This window comes from Bemisia tabaci, chromosome 2 (assembly GCF_918797505.1).
Source record: "Bemisia tabaci chromosome 2, PGI_BMITA_v3".
Classification (NCBI taxonomy): domain Eukaryota; kingdom Metazoa; phylum Arthropoda; class Insecta; order Hemiptera; family Aleyrodidae; genus Bemisia; species Bemisia tabaci.
The window spans coordinates 7224658-7244489 of NC_092794.1; the positions used below are offsets into that span (position 1 = coordinate 7224658).

Here is a 19832-nt window from a genome sequence, read left to right on the forward strand (position 1 = left end):
AGTTTATGGGTTGAAAAATATTACACGTTCTCTATACACGCTTGATATAGATACTAAAGTCTACCTGTCAAATTAAGAATCATCTACCTATTCACTGCGTGGCTAGAATGTAGGTACATGCATCTTTTTTCTTTCAATGGTTTAATGGACGAAACTAAACCATGTTGTTAAAAAGTAACCATATCTTGTTCAATTTTGGCACTAGGGTCATGAACATATGTGCACACATCGTCATCTTCCGGCCAAAGTATCTCAAGCGCCATGCGACGTTTAAAAATACCCACCGCCATTTTACTTTTTTACAGAGAAATTGCTCTACGAACCTGTCCAAAAATTTCACTGAATTTTCTTTGTGTTAGGTATCGATAAAATTGAGTGAAGTTTTCAAACAGATTCAACAAACCATTTCCCTGAAAAAATAAAATGGCGGCGGAAATTTTTGAACGTCGCATGGCGCTTGTGATACTTTGGCCGGAGAGTGACATGTACTTCAGATTACGTTTAATCACAATAGCCGATCGGCCGAGAAAAATTCGGACTCGTGCCTCTCCTCCTGCCGACTCTCATTAACCGTTTTACTATGCTGCAGAATATTTCAATCACAATCCATGGATGTTATAAGAACAAGAAATTTATTGTGACAAGATGTTGGTTTTATTCTTCAATCGAAATATGACAAATTTTTATAGATATAACGTGATGTAAAAATGAGACAGAATTTTAAATAAGCTTTCAAAAGGTAGACACCGAGTGCAATGTCTGGTGCGGAGGTATCTCTTCGAAACGTCCTGGGAAACAACTCATACAAAATGGGGAACTCAGGCAGTGCGCTCAAATAAAAAAGAGGATAAACAGAAACTGAGAGAGGGTCCATGCTAACAGGCAATATATTTTAAAACTCCATAAGCATATCAGGCAAGCTTTCAAATTTGACTCATGATTCTATCAGCGCATTTCTCAGCGATCATGACGGTAACAGCGCTGGAGTCGGACGAGAATATCCTGGGCAAGATGGAGGAGTCACCAATGCGGAGGTTATCGAGTCCGATGAACCGGAAATCAGGATCAACGACTGCCAGCGGATCGTCGGGCAGACCCATCTTACACGTGCCGACAGGGTGCTTCCGCGGAACTGTCAGGTGTCTGACAGCCTCCATCCAGTACTCCCTGGAGCCGATGGGGTAGAGACAGTTGTCGACATACAGCGGTAGGAACTTGGCGCCGAACTTCTGGAACACGGGGGAATCCTCCAGGCCTCGGACCCAGTCGATTCCTCCCAAGATGGAGTAGATGTCCTCCGGGTCGCTCAAGAGCTTAGCGTCGATGACCGGGTGGTCGTAGGGGTTGCTCGTTTCCGGGTAGACGGAGCCCACGGACTTGGGGTACATGAGCGACACGCCGAACATGGCGATGGAGCTCTCGCGGTTGATCTCGCGGATCTTCTTGCGGGTGGCCTCGTCGTAGCCGAAGACGGCGAGCTGGCCGTTGAGGAAGAGAGAGTCCTCCTTGGAGAAGTAGTACGGGATGATCTGGAGGTTCGGGACGTCGCTCGTGTTGGTCTTGACGAACCCGGTGTAGCTGGTGAGTCCGATGTTGGTGATGGGGCCCTTGCGGTGGGCGATGAGCTCGTAGAGCATGTCCCCGACCGGCCACTGGGCGATCGGCGGCGTCTTGAACGTCATGATGGCGCCCGGGAAGAGCGGGTGCATCTGGAGGTTCTTCCCGACGCCGGGACGCTCTTTGCGGAGGATGGTGCCGACGCGCGCCAAGTCGACCGGGTCGCCGATGCCGGAGTTCTGCAAGACGTGCGGGGACTCGATAGCGCCGGCCGTCAGGATCACCTCCTTGTTGCAGTACAACTTGACCAGGTCGCCGAGCCTATTCCGGAACTCGACGCCGATGACTTTGGTGTTGGCATCGTCGAGAAGAAGCCTCGTCACGTAGGAGAACTTGCAGACTTTCAAGTTGGGTCGGCGCCGCACCTCCCGCGGGCTCAGGAAGGCCCTGGCCACGTTGACACGGAGACCGTCCTTGATGAGCGCCAACGAGGGGGCGAACCCGTCGTGGTCGATCTCGGTGAAGACGTCCTTGCTCGTCATCCCGAGCTCGGAGATGCACTGGCCGAACGACTTGCGGATGGAGACGGTCTGGCTGTTGTAGAAGGAGTCGACGGTGAGGAGGCCTCCGGAGTTGTGCGAGGCCCGGATGGTCGTCACCTTGGTGAAGATCTCCTCGCACCTGGCGTCCTCCGATTTCATGTAGTATTTCAGGCAGGCTTCGTAGCCCCAGTCCGGGAGACCGATTTCGTTGAATTTCTCGTAGTCGGATGTCATGCAACGGTCGTAGATCATCAGGTCGATCGCGGAAGTGCCGCCCAGACCGCGGCCTTTGTACAGCTTCCCGCGCTGGTACTCGGATGATAGGCAGCTGTAGTTGTCCGCCCTCAAGCGGTAGTTCCATTCGTATTCCGTGTCTGCGGCCTCTGTCCATAGCCTGAAGTCATTTGAAAATAAAAACAATCTTAAACAGTTGAATGGGATTAAGCGATAGAGGATTTGCAGGTGTCGAAAATTTGATGAATTTCGTGTTTAAATGAAAACTACTATGAACTGAACACAAGGATACCTTTGGTTCATGAATTGAACAATTATTGGAGAGGATATGACTAAATGGACGTATTTCTGTCAAACGGAACTAAGCGCCAATTTGAGTTCCTTTTGAAGAATTTAGAATGCCGGATAGCGTGTTCTGTCAAATGGAACTAAGCGCCATGGAAAAGCATTGCTAGTAGGTATATGGCGGAATGAGCCCGACGCCCGGATCCGCCGCCAATACAACCCCCCCCCCCCCCCAACTACCTTCCTCTCCCTATGGCGCTTAGTTCTATTTGACAGAAATACGTCCAAATGATCTAACTGCTAAAATACGTGTGTATTTAAATGGGAAATGCCGCCGGATGATGTCACTAAGCGATGCAATTTCTCACTTTTAAATCTATTTTTATACTATTTCCCATAAAAATCTGGAAAAAATTATAAAAAATACTGTGAAATCAGCTCCTTGAGCACTTTCAGGTGAAGCAATATAAAATTTACATGCAAATTCTCCATTGAGACATATTGATGGAATTAGGCAACATTGACACGTCTATATGGGAACTTTAAAAAAAAGAGCCTAGGGGTTTAGTGTTTGAATTTTGTCTTGAATTTCGTCGTATGGCTGAGTTTGGACTAGTGGGACACTAGACACAAAAGGAGAATTGATGGGCTTGGAGGACAAGGCGCACAAGTGCAGTTTTTGCTATTTTGAGAAATGCCGTGTTTAAAGTTTCATAATTACATGGAACTTCATGGCGAAAAGGAAGTTTAACTGACTGTTTGATGTTTTAAAGTTGGATTTCAGTTGTGAATTGTTCATAGAATGTACTTTCAACCTAGTTTTAGTTAAGTTCATGGATATCTCATTTTTTTCAAAAATGCACCTATGCGCCTTGTCCGCCAAGCCCCTACTTTAAGATATTAATTTCTTAGGAAGACATTAGTATTTAGGGGAAAAATGCAAGCGACGCGACTTTATAATTTAACGAATCTGCGAGCACGATATTGATAACAACGCCTTTACAGATGCGACTACACGTGATTGACGGCTGCCATTGTTGCATATTTAATGAATTGAAGGCGCACTGGATGTCCTTGTGCTCACAGCGACACGCGTCGCGCCTCGCGCGCTAACGTGCCACATTGCAGGAGTGACGCATGACGATAGTTTTGATGAACATTTTGACAAAAAATATCGTTTTCAAATAAAAATGGGGACGTGACTTCACATGACATAATTTATCAAAAAGGCGAGGGTAGCCGGCCTGTATGAAAGGTATGCAAGAGAGGTATAATGGGTGGGGGAAGGAGGCTAGAATTCTGAATTTTCAGAGTTCAATCCCAAGGGAAATAGCGACGGGTTTATTCAGATATCTACTTTTCATACGAGAGAATTTGGCAACGTAATAATGAGGGGCTTGGAGGACAAGCCGCATGAGTGCAATTTTCGCTTTTTCAAAAAATACGTGTTTAAAGTTTCAAAATTAAATAGAGCCTCATTGCGGAAAGAAAGTCCAAACTCACTTCTTGGTTCTTAAAAATTGAATTTCAGCCGTGGATTTTTTACGGGATAAATTTTAAGGCTAGCTTTACTCGAAATCATTGATATCTCAATTTTTTTTTTCAAAAATCATACTTACCTAAGCGCTTTATCTTCCAGGCCTCTCAAAAGCTCATACAGTACAGCGCTCTCCGTCGATACGGTAGTGTGCTACCAGAGATGCAAAAAAATTCATGAAACTTTACGTATGAAACTTTAACATGTTTCATAATATTTTTAAAAATTCTGCAATGGACTCAGTATGGAGGAGCGCACGGAAACAGTAAAATCTTAGTTTTGAAGATTTGGAGGACAAAATTATCAGTCAAATTTGGAAATTTCTTCAAGAATTTCCTGATAATTATTGCATACACTGTCCCTGAAAAACCGAAAAAAATGAAATAGAGAATTTCATCAAGAACGAAAGTTCATTTTGCATCCCTGTGTGCTACTGTGAGAGAGTTACCAAACCTCCAATAAAATTAGTATTTTCGAGGAGAGTTACGAGTATTTTCTCTCGAAATTTTCAGATAATTCAGATCTAATCGCGAATAAAATTCTCAGAAACATTATCCGAGAAATATTCATAGATTTCCCTGAATATTAATATTTTATCAAAGGAAATTGGACGTATCTATGCTAAAAGTAACTAGAGACAGGGCTCATGAGTTACAGGTCCCCGACTGTCTCATAGTGGATCGAGTCAATCAGAGAGGCTGAACATAAAATTATTGACTAAAACTGCAAATTTTGATATTTATTTCGTCACATTTTAAATTTTAAAGGGTGCTTATAGAAGAAAGTTTCACGAGGAAACCAGTTGAACCACTTTTAGAATCTCAAAATTTTGTAAAGACGGAGTAATAAGCTCTTAAAGTTTCCTAATTATGCTCGACCTCTCCTATTGACTCGATCCACTGTGCGTCTTCCCCTGTGCCGGTCGTCGACGTTGACGTCATTGCTGCTCTATAATTCCCATTCCTCCTTGCGGTTCTCAACTAACGAGCACATTCCTTCTTTCCCACCCATCTCTTTTTCTTTCCCACCCGTCTCTCTTTCTTTCCCACCCCTTCTCTCCTTCTTTCCCACCCCTTCTCTCCTTCTATCCCACCCGTCTCTCCTTCTATCCCACCCGTCTCTCCTTCTTTTCAGCATAAAAACGTCCAATTTACCAACGTCTGAAGGCTGAAACGGCGAAGTACTCACCTGGGGAACTCGGTGATCAAGCTGGGATTGCCACCAGCCTCGAGGCCGATGACGGAGTTGGAGGGGATCTCGGAGAGGCGACTGGCGATGACGGAGCCGGCGACCCCGAGGCCGACGACGATGTAGTCGGCGGTGTCGCCGTCCCGGAGGCTCAGGCTGTTGTCGGCCGGGTAGATGATCTCCTGGACGATGTCGCACTGGGCCTTATTCAGGCTCTCCAGGAGCTTCGTGAAGGCCTTGATGGAGTAGAGGCCCTCGGAGTCGTAGCCGTAGCGGCGACACACTGAGACCGGCGGCGGCGGCTTGCTCATCCGCTCGTTGTACCCGAAGACGTCGTTCCGCCGCACCACCTTCGTCGTCGTCGTTGTCGTCACCGTTTCCGTCTCCTGGACGACCTGCTGCTTCTGCCCGAAGCTAAGCATCGCCAACCCGCCACGCTTCTGCCTCGCCGTCGCCTCCTCCCCTGAGGTGCATCTGAAATCCATTGCTTTCATTGACGGATGTGTCAGGAATTTCGACTTAAGCCCTGGATAGACGATCAAATTCCGAACCAATTCCGATCATGCTGATGACTGATGGTCACCATCTACCATCAAATTTTGACGGGCCGCACTTATTTGTTCAAAGTAAGATCAGAATGGAGTGCCATTATTCATCATTTCCTGCCACAGGAAACATTTCTGCCAAGTTTTCATTTTAAAATGAAGCAAATTCATGAGTTTAAGACTGATGACTCCCGACGCTTTGATGCTACTTTGATCGGAATTGGTTCGGGAATTTGATCGTCTATCCAGGGCTTTCACTCGAGTATTCTATTAGCTCCGAGTTCGAAAAGGCCGTAATGGAGGGGATATCCCATGCTATCCTGAGAGTCCACCCAGATATCAAATTAAACTCTCCAAGCAAAGACAGGGAGCATGCATTAACAGGGATGCCACTTTGGTGTCTGGGGACTCCAAAACTGAAAACATGACACCCCTGCTGATCTACTTGCTCCCTAATTTAGCACGGAGATTTTGACTAGATCCAGAGGTGAGCTCTCAGGGTAACGTAGAATATTCCCTCCTTTACAGCCTCAACTTTGAGGGATTTTTTTTGAGCTATAATGATTATGTGAGAAAAAACCAGTGTCACCATCGTGTTTCTAGCGAAATTTTACACAGGAATCAGCATTTAAATCGCAAATTCCTGACACATGCAAGAGCTCCATTAATGACAGCGAAGAAAAACGTATCCTTGATGGCTCTCTGCTTGCGTTTTGTTGCGGAGGACAACCTAGGTCTGAAGACAATCAAGGAAAAAAGAAAAACAGATGTGGATGTGAGAGTTGTTCTTGTGTATTCTAGTAGCTCCGAGTCCGAAAAGGACCTTAATTTTTCCCCGCTCATACCCCAGATTCCCTTAAACGAGCTCTTTGAAAAAAATTTGCTCCGGCACGCCTTCAATCTGTACGATACTTCACGCCTTACGGAGAAGTTCGTTTAGTTGCTTAACCCAACGTAACGCAACTCCGAGAAGGGAGAGTTTACGTTGACATTAGTACTCAAATAGCAATCGACGGTGTAAGTCGGCAATCACATAACTGATAACTCGGTTTGCAACGTCGCAGACTTCCTGTCATACTTTATATATTTAAACGGAAAACTAATCAACGGCAATTCATCAAAACTGCCGTAATTTATTTTCTCTGTACGAAGAAAATCCTGCATAAACTTCAAGGAACGATGTCAATTTGTTCTCCTTTAAAAAAATAACATAGAGGCGGAGACTTTCAGACACCGCAAACGAGTTATGTGATAGCCGACTAACACCGTCGATATCTCGTTTGCGGTGTCATCTCCGCCTTTATGTTATTTTTTTGAGGGAGAACAAATTGACATCATTCCTTGAAGTTTTTGCAGATTTTTCTACGCACAGAGATGGAAAATCACGGCAGTTTTAAAGAATTGCCGTTGAGCAGTTTTTCGTTTAAAAATTAAAAGTATGACAGGAAGTCTGCGACGCCGCAAACCGAGTTATGTGATTGCCGACTTACATTGTCGATTGCGAGTTGAGTACTGATTCCAACGTAAAATTTCCCTTCTCCGAGTTGCGTTACGTTGGGTTAAGCAACTAAACGAACTTCTCTGTAAGGCGTGAAGTATCGTACAAATTGAAGGCGCGCCGGTACAAATTTTTGCTATGAGCTCGTTTTTGAGGGTAACTGGGGTATGAACGGGGAAAAATTAAGGTCCTTTTCGGACTCGGAGCTAATAGAGTACATGAGAACCAATTCTCACATCCACATCTGTTTTTCTTTCTTCCGTTATCAGTTAGTTTATTAGTTATTTATTAGTTACACGCTTTTCTTCGCTGTCATTAATGGAGCTCTTGCATGTGTCAGAAATTTGCGATTTAAATGCTTATTCCTGTGTAAAATTTTGCTAGAAACACGGTGGTGCCACTGATTTCCTCTCAAACAAACGTCAGAGCTCAAAAAAATCCCTCAAAGTTGAGGCTGTAAAGGAGAGAATATTCTACGCTACCCAGAGAGCTCACCTCTGGATCTAGTTAAAATCTCCGTACTAAGATAGGGAGCAATCAGCAGGGTTGTCATGTTTTCAGTTTTGGAGTCCCCAGACGCGAAAGTGGCATCTCTGTTGATGTATACTCCCTGTCTCTGCTTGGAGAGTTTGATTTGATATATGGGTGGACTCTCAGAATAACGTGGAATACCCCTCCATTATGGCCTCAATTTTGAGAGTTTTCTTTTTCGTAATCTGGTAAACAACAACAATCCTTCAACAATCTCTCTTCTTTCTCCCTCAACAATTATGTAAACGATATTGACGCAAAAGCTGAGAAACACGTACTTCGATTTGCGACGGTGAGGATTTTTGCTAAACATATACTTTTCCAGATGAAAACCAACAAGCGTAATATTTCATGGATTTATTACTGATTTTTTTCTCATCTTGTCCTGTGCAAATATTTTGTGAAAACTTTGAAAAGTAACGTTCACTGGGTTTTTATAAACTGGTTCACTGGATTTTTATGGTGAAACTACCAAACCACGTATTTTAATTTGCGACGTCGTAGATTCCCTGTTATACTTTCTTTTTTAAATAAAAATGTCATCTAAGTCAATCGAAGGGCTTGGAGTACAGTTTTTGCTATTTCGAAAAACACGTGTTTGAAGTTTCGAAATTACATGGATTCTTATGGCGGAAAGTAAGTTCACAGTGACTTTTTGATGCTTGAGAATTGGAATTTGGGAGCTTTATCTCAGAATACGCATTAAGAATAGTTTTACTTGAAATCGTTATTATCTCAATTTTCAAAAACTGCACTTATGCGTCATGTCCTCCAAGCCCCTCAATTATTGAAAACTTCCGAGATTTTTCTTCTATGTGCGAACAAAATTCTAGGAAATCTTTGAGGACTGATATTAATTTATTCACCTTCAAAAAAAATAAAATGGGAGCGGAGAATTTTTAGACACCGCCAACGAGATATGTGGTTTGGTAGTTTCACCGTCGAAATGAAACAACAACGAAGATTTTGAAATGTTTCACCATCAACATGAAGCCTCATTCAAGAAGGAAATGTTCTCAAGTAGCCTTTCACAACGAGAAAATTGCGATATTTTGAAATTAAGTAGCGATTTTTCACGATTTTTGACGATAAAATCGCTAGGTTCATCAACATCCGAGGGATTATCCTCAATCTTGCGGCAATTTTATCTCTCTAAGTTCACGTCCAAATTTATCACGATTTTTTGTTCGATAATATTGCGATAAATCGGAATTTTATTGCAAATTTATGCGATGAAATCGCAATTTTTATCCGGTAATAACGCAATAAACCGACGTTGATATAATCGCGATACACCCTCCGATCAAATCGCAGCTCATCGCGATCTCTGCTATACTTGAGTAGCAGGGTTATGTTCACAGTTTTTCCTTAAACTGCTCCATTCCCTCGAGAGGCTTCCATTTTATATTCTGATTGGGTGAGGTTTAAGGTGATTCGTTAAGCTCAAGTGACGTGGCCGAACTGGCATGCGATATATCGCATCGATTAGGTAAAAAATCTCGGCATATTTTGAATTTTTAGCAAAAAAAAAAAGGACGATAGCTCCGGCGCATGAGCCTATAGAGAATCAATCTAAACCCAAAAATTGGCAAAACTCAGAGAAAGGAAAGCAGAATAGTGTTTGCATAAAACCTCGCATTCGATTCCGCTATCGATTTCTGTATCGAATGCGATAGGTTTTTTTCCAAGCACTATTCTGCTTTCATTTCTCTGAATTTTGCCGACTTTTGGGTTTAGAATGATTCTTTAGGCTCATGCGCAGGGGCTATCGTCCTTTTTTTTTGCAAAAAATTCAAAATATGCCGAGATTTTTTACCTAATCGATGCGACATATCGCATGCCAGTTCGACTACGTCACTTGAGCTTGACGAATCACCTTAAGGAAATCCTGAAAATACCACCATAAAAAGGTCAGTACGTTCTTACTGTGTAGCTCTTACTGTTTATTTAGGCAAAGACTTACTGTGTCAAGATAAACGCGAGAACTGCAGCCACCTGCACTGCGTCTCTGAAGGCGACCATCGCGGATCACATACGGTGCACTCAGCACCTCATTAGCGAATGGGTGCGCGCTTATATACTTGTTTTTGTTAACAGAGCGGATCCAGATTGACACTTATAATGAATAAACATTTGAACACGGATATGGTTAACTCAAGAAATGCACTGTCAGTGCATAACTGCGTCGCCGTGTGTTTGTTTTAACTGTTGCCCATCACTGCAAGACTGATGTCGTCACTTGGAGAGCTCAGGTATTTATTACGTTCCTCGATAGGAGATGGGTTGGTAGCACAACTTCTTCACACAACTTCGGTGGCAGCTTTACCTAACAAATCATTGATGAAAACTAAGGGGCGCCGTCCCTCAGTCACATAACGCCTCCAAGTAGGGGGGGGGGGGGGGGGGGTCTTTGCTAGCGTTACGCGGCTTTACTGGGGGTGGGGGGTTTGAGCGAAACTTAATTAACGAATTCAAGTGATTTTTATTTCACGGAAAAAAAAGATATAGGGGTTAAGTTCCACCTGTGGATGATCTGGAATTCCTAATTAATGTGGTACTACCCCTATATACCCTTTTTTTACCCCCCGATCATTGTGGTCGGTATCCCAATTCATTGTTGGTAGTATTTGCTCATTAGGTTACAGACCAATGTTGCGTGTACTCCCCCAACTTGAGTTGCGGGTGTACCAAAATAATTGGACATGAACATATCATCCAACAAATTGGGGTAATACCACCAATTTTAGGGGATAACCCCCTAACATTTTTTTCCGTGTTCTTTTCACGTTTGTAGAATTTTTCCGTTGGTCCGTCTTAGACGTTTTACAAGAACTCAAAAATTTCGCTGCAATCAATACTCATGCTGAGGAAGAAAGCCGTATGAGCCATCGGGCGTTGCCAAATTTCCCTCGAAAAACAACGAATTTTTAAGAAAATCCGTGAATATTTCTCCTCCGATTTTTCGGGGGGTTTTGTTCTGAAAATTTAAAGGAAAAATATTTATAACTTTCTTCCAAAATTGATATTTTCTGAGGGGAAATTTGGCAACATTCGAATGCTCTAATGGCGTTTTTTCTTAGCACGGCAGAATAGGTACTTTCACTTTTTCCCACTACATAGAAACGTCAACTTGCTCAATAAATTTAAGGTGATATTTAGATTATGTTTTATCGAAATGGAAGGGGGGCCGCGTAAAAGTTACGTAATTTTTCAGGGGAGCTCTAGCACAGCGTTACGGAGCGTTATAGAGGGGGGGGGGGGTGCCAAAAACTGCAAATTTAGTGTTCCGTAATTTAGGAACGACCCCAAACGACGGATCTCGATTTTCGCAAATTCGACGAGACTTTGAAGTGGAACCGATCGTTTGAGTTTAACAAAATTAGGGCTCGACATAAATGCGTTTCCATCGGCGCCTGCTTCACTGCAATTGCGAAAAATGATCCTCTCATTGAGTGTACCTACTCCGAACATCGGAGAGACATAGCGAACGCCTCTCCAGAGGAAGGAGTTATTCACTTCAGCGTTTTCATTTAAGGCATTATCAGATTTTCCGCTTTGGACGTCGCCGGTACATTTTTGCAATTGCTACATTTTGCAATTTGGAACTATAATTTCTAGCCCGATTTATAAACAACGTATATGCCATTAGTTTCCCTATGCACATAAGTGTTTTTCGAGAAGAGCCAGAATTTATAGTTCCAAATTGCAAAATGCAGTCCAAATGACATTAGGACTCGAATCGTTTTGACTCTCCCCTGAAAGAACTCTAACACTAATAAATGATGGATGGTAAATCGATTTACTTTTAAAAGGTGCATTCAAACAATATTGGCAATTGGTGCTTTAGATGTATAATTATACATCTTAAGAATTTTTAGTGATCGAATTGTGACACTTAGCAGGGAGGGAACAAAGGCAGAGAGAGTAACGACAAGTCAAAAAGCGGGGAACGGGGCAAGATTAAATTCAATTTGGAAGTTCGTCTGTTTAAGGGCAGAAAAAATTTGATGGTGGTATTTTCTGAGGGAGGTGTTGAGGTCAGAAAACGGGTGAGAAAAATTTTGATTTTGATTTTCGGTAGTTCGGGCCAGATACTCTTAGTAGAAAACAAAAATGAAAAAAGGTTAAAATCGATTTCATGGAACCACGCTGAGTGATGAGTCAAAAACTCGTTCGAAGCGAAAAGACAAATTGTCTAGGGGGCGCAGTAAACCTTCCCCCTCCTCATTTCCTCCTCCGGCAACGTGACCCAGTTTCCAAGCTCTCTAAATCTACGGTATATCCTCTTCGGGTTCCTTCAGAGATGGTGAGAAGATTGGGAGGTACACAAACGCGGAGAGGGAATACTCGAGTATATCGCAGGAGTGTGAACAAGTGTTATCCGGCCACTCGAAGGACCATTAGGTGGCGCTTAAGTATTCCCCGACGACAACCTGACGGCCGGGTAAACGTTTGATGTTCGTCGGAGCCGCGTAAATGTCCCGGCGCGTCCATCGCACTGGTGATTCTCGCAAGTTGGCAACTTCCATTTACACGGAGAAAAAACCCTCGGTTATTCGAACCGCACGGGTTACTAAACTTTGTATTTTCCATTTAATATTCTGAAAGTGCAAGGTGAGTAGATGACACGCCACCTGACCGACTGGACTGCGTTTGGCGCAACGCGAGAAGTATTCCTGCAGTCTTGTAGGCGCTGATATAGGCTATACGCAGCGCCGAGCCGCCGACCGCACTGTTTGGCGCAGTGCGTGAAGTATTATTACAGTCTTGCAGGCGCTAATATACTTTGACGAGGAATTTCAGTTCGTGTGGTGGAAAATCTGTTTTGTGAGATCGAATTCTTCGATTAAACCGAACTGATGACAAGTGCTCGATCACACCAATTAAAGCTTCGATCCCACAAACCATAAAGTTTTGACAAACGGAATAGTTGACTCGATATAACACCGGACATTCGGCTCATACGATAGAACTTTTTCTCCCAATGCAGTTCCGTGAACGTCTTCAGGTTCACGGAACTGCATTGGAAAAAAAAAAGTTCGATTGTCGACCAGTTCCGTGTCAACGAGCCAAAGTTCAACTACGGTTGATATCAAACATGCCCCGGTTGAACCAAAGTCTTTCGATTCGTAGAGCTGAACCTTCAGTTCACCGAATTGAGGTTTAGTTCTATCAACTGAAACGGTTGATTCACTCGTCTGAAGGCTCAGACTCTTGAGCCGCAAAGCGCCTACTGCGGGCTAATCATTGAAATTGATAGACGAAGCGATAAGCAGGGAACGCAAACGGAAAATGGTGCGATCCTATTGATTGAAACGGGTGGTTGCTGTGGATAAAGAGGGAAAATGATGGACTAACTATTTAGGGTTTCTCGTGGGTTGCCGTTCGTTGGTCTATTACTTACCTCTTTTGTCCATTGGAACCACCCGCCTTCACCAATAGGATCGCTCCATTTTCTCTTTTTCTTTTTTGTCTATCGCTTTGTCTATCAATTTCAATAAAATGCCCGCAGAGCTATCCGGTTCGTATAACCTAAGTTATAACCAAACCCTTTTAAATTATCACTCCCCTTTGGAGCAGCCTGCCTCGATAAGTGAACTGCATTTTGCAATTTGGAACAATAAATTCTGGCTCTTCTGGGAAAACACTTATGTGCATAGGGAAACTAATGACACATATGTTGTTTTTAAACCGGGCTAAAATTTATAGTTCCAAATTTCAATATTTAGTTCAAATGTCGATTATTTTATACAAATACCAAATACGTATAAACATATTCGAAATCCAGTATTGCTACTTCGTGAGGATCGCTACTTTTCCGTCGGTCCCTGAATCATTTTCGTCGAAGGCTAAGCGGAAAAAGTTATACATGTGGGCACCGATGCTTTAAGGGAGGGGAGGGAGACTTGGCGGCTTATTGGGGGGGGGGGGGCTTTAGAGGGCACCCGGGGAGGGGGAGGATCGGGGCGAATTTGTCTCCGACGTGGTGGCGAATCTGCCACGCACACTTGTGTCAACAGATATTAATGACCGAATCAGCTGAGATCTGTCTTCTCGGTATAGGTCGGACGTTCGGCCACAGTTGCAATGACGTGCTCACTTGGCAGGTAATACTTTCATGATTTTTTTTTCATTCATTTAGGTAGAAAACATTTTTTTTTTTTACAAAATTCCTGTCAAAACGCTTGCATGCTCGGCGATTTGTTCAAGTTCGACTGAATTGTCATGTTTCAATCAAAGTATTGAAAGCGCCTTTGTTGATTAATTAAAATATAGAGTGACTTTTTGAAGCTCAAAACTTTCCCAGTTTAACAATAACAATCCAACAGTCAGATATCATAATTTTTCCAAAAACATCTATCGTCATATTGTTTCATTTAAATTTGGTACAGAGGTGAAAAACGGTTTATCATAAGCGCTTTCAGGTCTGAACAAAGAGTATCACGAACGCCAAAATAAAGAATCCTAAGTTTAAAACACCGCAAAGATAGCAAAATAACGTTTCCTTAACTTGAAAAACACTGACTTTAAGATAAATCTGCGCGTATTTAATTGAAAAAAAAGGAGAGAAACAATTTTTGCCGACAAGAAACGACGCTTTAATCCAAAATTATACCCCGAGAAACATTTTTTCCCGTTTAGTTTCAAGAAAAAACTATTCATAATTCTAGTCCGCAGTTTTCAGGGTGCATCAGAATTTTAACTGAATGAAGAAAATTTAAAGAGAAATTGTATGGTACTTTTATTGTGGAATAATAAAACAAGAGCGATGATTTGCAAAATCGCAAGCGGAGGTGCGAATATTTCGGTTGCATGAAACATTTAATCACAACAAAATATAGATTGCTTCGAGAAAATAAAAACGGAGCAAATTTATATATCACAAACTTGAGAGAATCGCCACTGCTCTGCCATGCTAAGGAAGAACGCCGTATGAACATTCGAGAGTTGCCAAAATTTCCCTTGATTGTGATCCCCATGTATTTTTGACGACCTTAACGCGCATTTTTCTTTGAAATCTTCAGATATTTTAGATTAAATTGCGTACAAAATAGTCCGAAAAATTTGGGGGGAAAATATTCAAAATTTTCCCAGTAAATTCGGTTTTTATCGAAGGAAACTCGGAAATGTCCGAAGGCTCACACGGCGTTTATCCTCAGCAGTCAGGTGCTCTAGTCAGGGCACGGGATTGACCCGTTTTTTAACCGTTCGAAATCACTGCACTTTTTCACTCATCGTATAGTCAATACAAAGGTGTTCAGTGAAAAAGTGAGGTCCCGCTATTCCCGATGCGAGTAAATTAAAATACCGCGCATGCGAATATTTTGGCGAAACAACTTTAATTCCGCTCTCGTCAGGCCATCAATGGTGTATGAAATTAATTTCGAGCGGAGTCCCCAAAGCTTCGAACATCAATAAAATTCTTGGGGCGAGCGGGCGGCGCGAGCCACCGCAACGATCATGAGCTGCTTTTGAGAGGACCACCTCTCCCGCAGTGTTATTATTAATGAATTCCGGCTCCATTTCAAAGTCCCGCTCCAGGGCCGCAGGGCTAATCACTCCCATATTATGTAAATTCTCGATAAACTTCTCTGTTTTTCCCGGATAATTCCTGAATGCCGCTCCGCGAATAATGAAAGCACTGAAAAAGGACGGAAAATATTATCTCTCAAGCTTCGAGAGGGTGGAGGAGGAGGTATGCGAAAGGGGGGAGGGGGTAGTGCCGGATTTATCTGCTTGCACTGCCCCCTCTGGCCCCCTCCCCCTGAAGAAAAACTACGAACAGTCCGGAATGGCTGGATTTGAAGGAGAGATTTCTGAAGGAGCTTCAAAGTTCTCATAGGGTTCTTTAAGTTTTAAAATCTAGAATATCGGACACGTTTAGGTTATTCCGGCCGTCAAAGTTGCCGGGTTGTGTGGAAAACTCTGAAAATTTTACATTGAGTTAAATGGGGGGATTATGCTGAATTTATAGCACAATTTGGCAAGAATGCCGGCCGCGGTCAAACTTTGCTTGCAATAGGTACATCGGATTAGTTCTGTGTTAAAAATTTTCGCAAATTTGACTGTGGATGCCCAAGACTTTTTATTCGCCAACTCCCAAGTCAGGTCAAACTAACCCTATTTAACGACATTCATTTTGATAGGTTTTAAAGTTGTTGCCTCTATTATTTCTATGTATTTGAAGGTTAGAGATACTTTTTTTGGCATGATCATCTTCTTGGTAACATACTGGCGCTTTTTCATCCCTCTTCTGATCAATCATATGTGACTTTCTCACAAGAAACGGGTCAGTTTGACGCGGCTTGGAATTTTCAGGAGCAGTCGTAAAAAAAAAAAAAAAAAAAAAAAAAAAAAAAAAAAAAAAAAAACCACGACACGACACAACTCCCGCCAAAACACCAAGTTTCAGACTTGTGCCCTTCAGAGCGCTCAAGGGGCAACCAACCTTTTTTTTTTTCTTATTTTCCTCCTTTTAAAATGATTATTGATTTGGACGCATCATAGCATATTATGAGCAAACTTAAAACGTTTCTCGAAGTTCAATAATAAGAGATGCATCAAAACGCGATGATGATGACGGCGCATAGATACAACTATTCGTGCTCGATGGATGTCCATATTGCGTCTGCAAAATTGAAGGCGCGATGGCGCGTAGCATGAACGCGCAATGCTCCGCTTTTTGCCACCTATGCGGCGTCGTGGTTGAAAAAAGGTCCGAATGCGTCTCTCCTATCTTCGGTTGTATTGCTCACATAGCCCTTGAAGCACCACTACGAATAAGACAAACGAAACCAACACGACGCGACGTGGGGATAGAGCAAGAAAAAGGACACGCGTTGCTAACAGCGCAGAGATACAACTATTCGTGTTCGATGGATGTCCATATTGCGTCTGCAAAATTGAAGGCGCGATGACGCGTAATCCGCTTTACGCCACCAATGATGTGTCGCTTAAATACGGGCGGAAAGTTGAAAAACGAGGCCTGATTTCGTCTCTCTATCTTTGGCTGTTCACTCGATTCTTCTCGATTTCTTTGCTTTGGAAATGCCACAAGATTACGTCACTAGGTGATGCATTCTCTCACTTTTAACTCAACTAAAAACTTTGCGTGCAAATTCCCCATTAACGGAATTTAAATTTGCGCCACTACCAGGAGAAGTAAACAAATGTAGCCTTTCGGCGATAAGGTTGTGCCCGCCAAAAAAACCAGGAATACAGACATTTCAAGGAAACATGGATTCATACGATGGCGCATGAACTTTTTTAATTATAATAATTGAGACTCTTGGAGGACAAGGCACACAAGTGCAGTTTTTGATATTTCGAGAAATACGTGTTCGAAGTTTCGAAATTACATGGATTCTTATGCACGGAGAAAAAAACCTCGTGCGTGGAACCCGAAGTTTAGGTCATATGGATCTCTGAAGTTTTCGGATTGAGCATCTGAACACTTTAGGTCTAGCATGTCGAGGTCCGGATCACACATCTGAAGTACTTCAGATGTGAGAACCGAAGTTTTTCGGATGTGAAAACCGAAGTACTTCAGGTGTAAGAACTGAAGTTTCAGATGTGTGATCCAAACCTCAGCAGCTGGACCTAAAGTGTTCAGATGCTCAATCCGAAAACTTCAGAGATCCATATGATCTAAACTTCGGGTCCCACGCACGAAGTTTTTTTCTCCGTATGTGGCGGAAAGAAAGTTCAAATTCACTTCTGATGCTTAAAAATTAGAATTTGAGAAAAAATTTATCTCAAAATACGCATTAAGACTAGTTTTACTTGATATTATTAAATTTTAAATTTTTTCCAAAAGCTGCACTCATGCGCCTCGTCCTCCAAGCCCCTCAATTCAGGAATACCCAGCCGGGAGGTTGCTCAATTGGGAATCTATAGACAACGCCGAGAACATATTTCCATTGCGATAAATCAGAGATTTAGCATTCCAATCCGGGAATAGCCGCAGACTAATGGCTCAACTATGAATAAGTTTCCCTGCGAGATTTAGTCACCCTCGCGAAATACCTTCCCTCTTTCCCAGTTTGCCGCGCTGCGACCCGCGAGTTAACACCAGGCGGATCCTTTCTTCCTTTCTTTACCGTGATTTATCGGCACGAAGCTACGAAGCTCAAGTGAAATTCCACATTCTCCATCTCTCCCGCTTCGGAGGTGCTCCATAAGGCAGGTTTGCCGCACTTGCCCGTTTTCCTTCTAATTGGTCGGTAATTTCACGATAACGAGGATAGTATTGTCGCCAGTTTACTTTTCAGTCTTTTCAAATATTTAGAACGCGTTTTCTGGATAGATTACGTCACAATCCAAATTAAAAACTCCTTGGTATCATATATTGTGCTAATTTTTTGTAATTAGTTCAGTCAGGTTTCCCAATCTGAATTTTTGTACTTTATCGAAAGAAATATTCAACCAATGAGAAATACACGTGCTCCACGGAAAATCTATACTAGAGCTAATGGAAATTTAACAGTAAGAAAAGACTATGAAGAAAGAACTGAGAAAAATGTGTTCCTAAGCATGTCAAAGACCTGTTCTCCATTTGTTCAATTGTGTTACTAAAGAGTTATATTAATCGGATTGCATTTTGCAAAAAGGAACCAAGAGCATTTCGATGTCGCTAAGATTGTGCAACTTTGTTTGCCTTGCAAATATACACAGATTATCTAAACTAATTTAATATTTACTCCCAAGAAACTTTAACTTAAAGACGAAAATTACTTTTGTAAATTTAATTTTTTGTATGGTTTCAGCAATTTTCTTGAATGAATATAGATACACAATCTTAGCAACATTGGAATGCTCTTGCTTCCTTTTTGCAAAATGCATTCCAATTGTGAGTGTAGTCCATCGTCTAGAGGGGTAGAGAATAAGAGAGATGAATCTTGTTTTTGATAATATTTGTTAAATGGGGTGGATATACCTTTTTCGGGCTTTTCTTTTTCCTTTAACATGTGACATCAATGGACGGACTGTCAGCCACATTTTTTCCATGTGCCCTCATCTTACTCGGCAGCATCACCGCTCGATTTTATCCGACAAAATTCTATCACCTCTTTTGTGGCTTTACAATTTCGTCAAGGTTTAATGAAAGGTGGGAGGGGATGAAAAAGAGCAAGAGGGGTAGCTTGAGCCGGATTTTTATGAAAATGAAAACTCCTTATATCAATTAAATATAATGTTGCCACGTTGCGCGTGTGGTAACAATAGTATCAGAGGTAGGGCACAAAAGAATCCGGAACGTAGCACGATGCCACGAGGAGGTGGAGGATCGACTACTCATGAAAGTAAAAGGAACAAACCATATTGAGATGTTGCATAATTTCCTTACATATTTTATATTTGTAGAGCAGCATTTGAATCGATACAATTCACAGAATTTGTGTATTTTTGCCAACTTAAACCTCTAAAATGTTTAAAGATAGAGTTAGGCCGTTTTATTTTTTGACGAAGAAAAATATTAAATGAAGAAATACAAGACTTGAGCGCATAAGACGTTTCATATCAAGAGAAATTACTGTGTGAATCAAAAAGATCTACAAGCACATATTCCCCGCCGACAAATTCCTTAGAACACCTGATGAATGGAAGTTTAAAAAATCTAATAAGTGCCATCTGGCAATTTTTCTCCCATTTAATGGGATTCTAGTCACTTCAGACAGATAACGCGTCTCATGAGAATAATACCAAAATTTAGGGAAATCTTTTTAATAAAAGTTCTCAGAGCAAAAGCATTCAGGTTACTTTGCGATTAAGAGAACCATGCACAATCTCAGCACCTGATGACCTTTCGCGTTTTGAATTTTTACCCTTCATGCGGACACCTCCTCCTTTTTCTTAGACAACTGAAATTATTTTCAAGACAAACCAGAATTTTAGTGGTAAAAATTTAGAGTAATTTT

General features: G+C 42.2%; 1 protein-coding gene and 1 long non-coding RNA gene across 3 annotated transcripts in view; one reads left to right on the top strand and one right to left on the bottom strand.

Annotated features, from left to right (window-relative positions):
* Window positions 1-613: 613 nt before the first annotated feature.
* LOC109032833 (glucose dehydrogenase [FAD, quinone]) lies at window positions 614-10124 on the bottom strand. The gene is made up of 3 exons (XM_019045136.2): window positions 9881-10124; window positions 5344-5817; window positions 614-2493 (listed from the first exon to the last, which is right to left on the bottom strand). The coding sequence occupies exons 1-3, from the start codon at window positions 9937-9939 to the stop codon at window positions 924-926; spliced, it is 2103 nt and encodes a 700-aa protein (XP_018900681.2). The 5' UTR covers window positions 9940-10124; the 3' UTR covers window positions 614-923.
* Window positions 10125-13948: 3824 nt separating this feature from the next.
* LOC109032836 (uncharacterized) overlaps window positions 13949-19832 on the top strand; it is a 34911-nt gene continuing 29027 nt past the window's right edge. For both annotated transcript variants that reach the window (XR_002008962.2, XR_002008963.2), the window contains exon 1: window positions 13949-14024. This is a non-coding gene — a long non-coding RNA (uncharacterized lncRNA). The remainder of the gene's footprint in view (window positions 14025-19832) is intronic.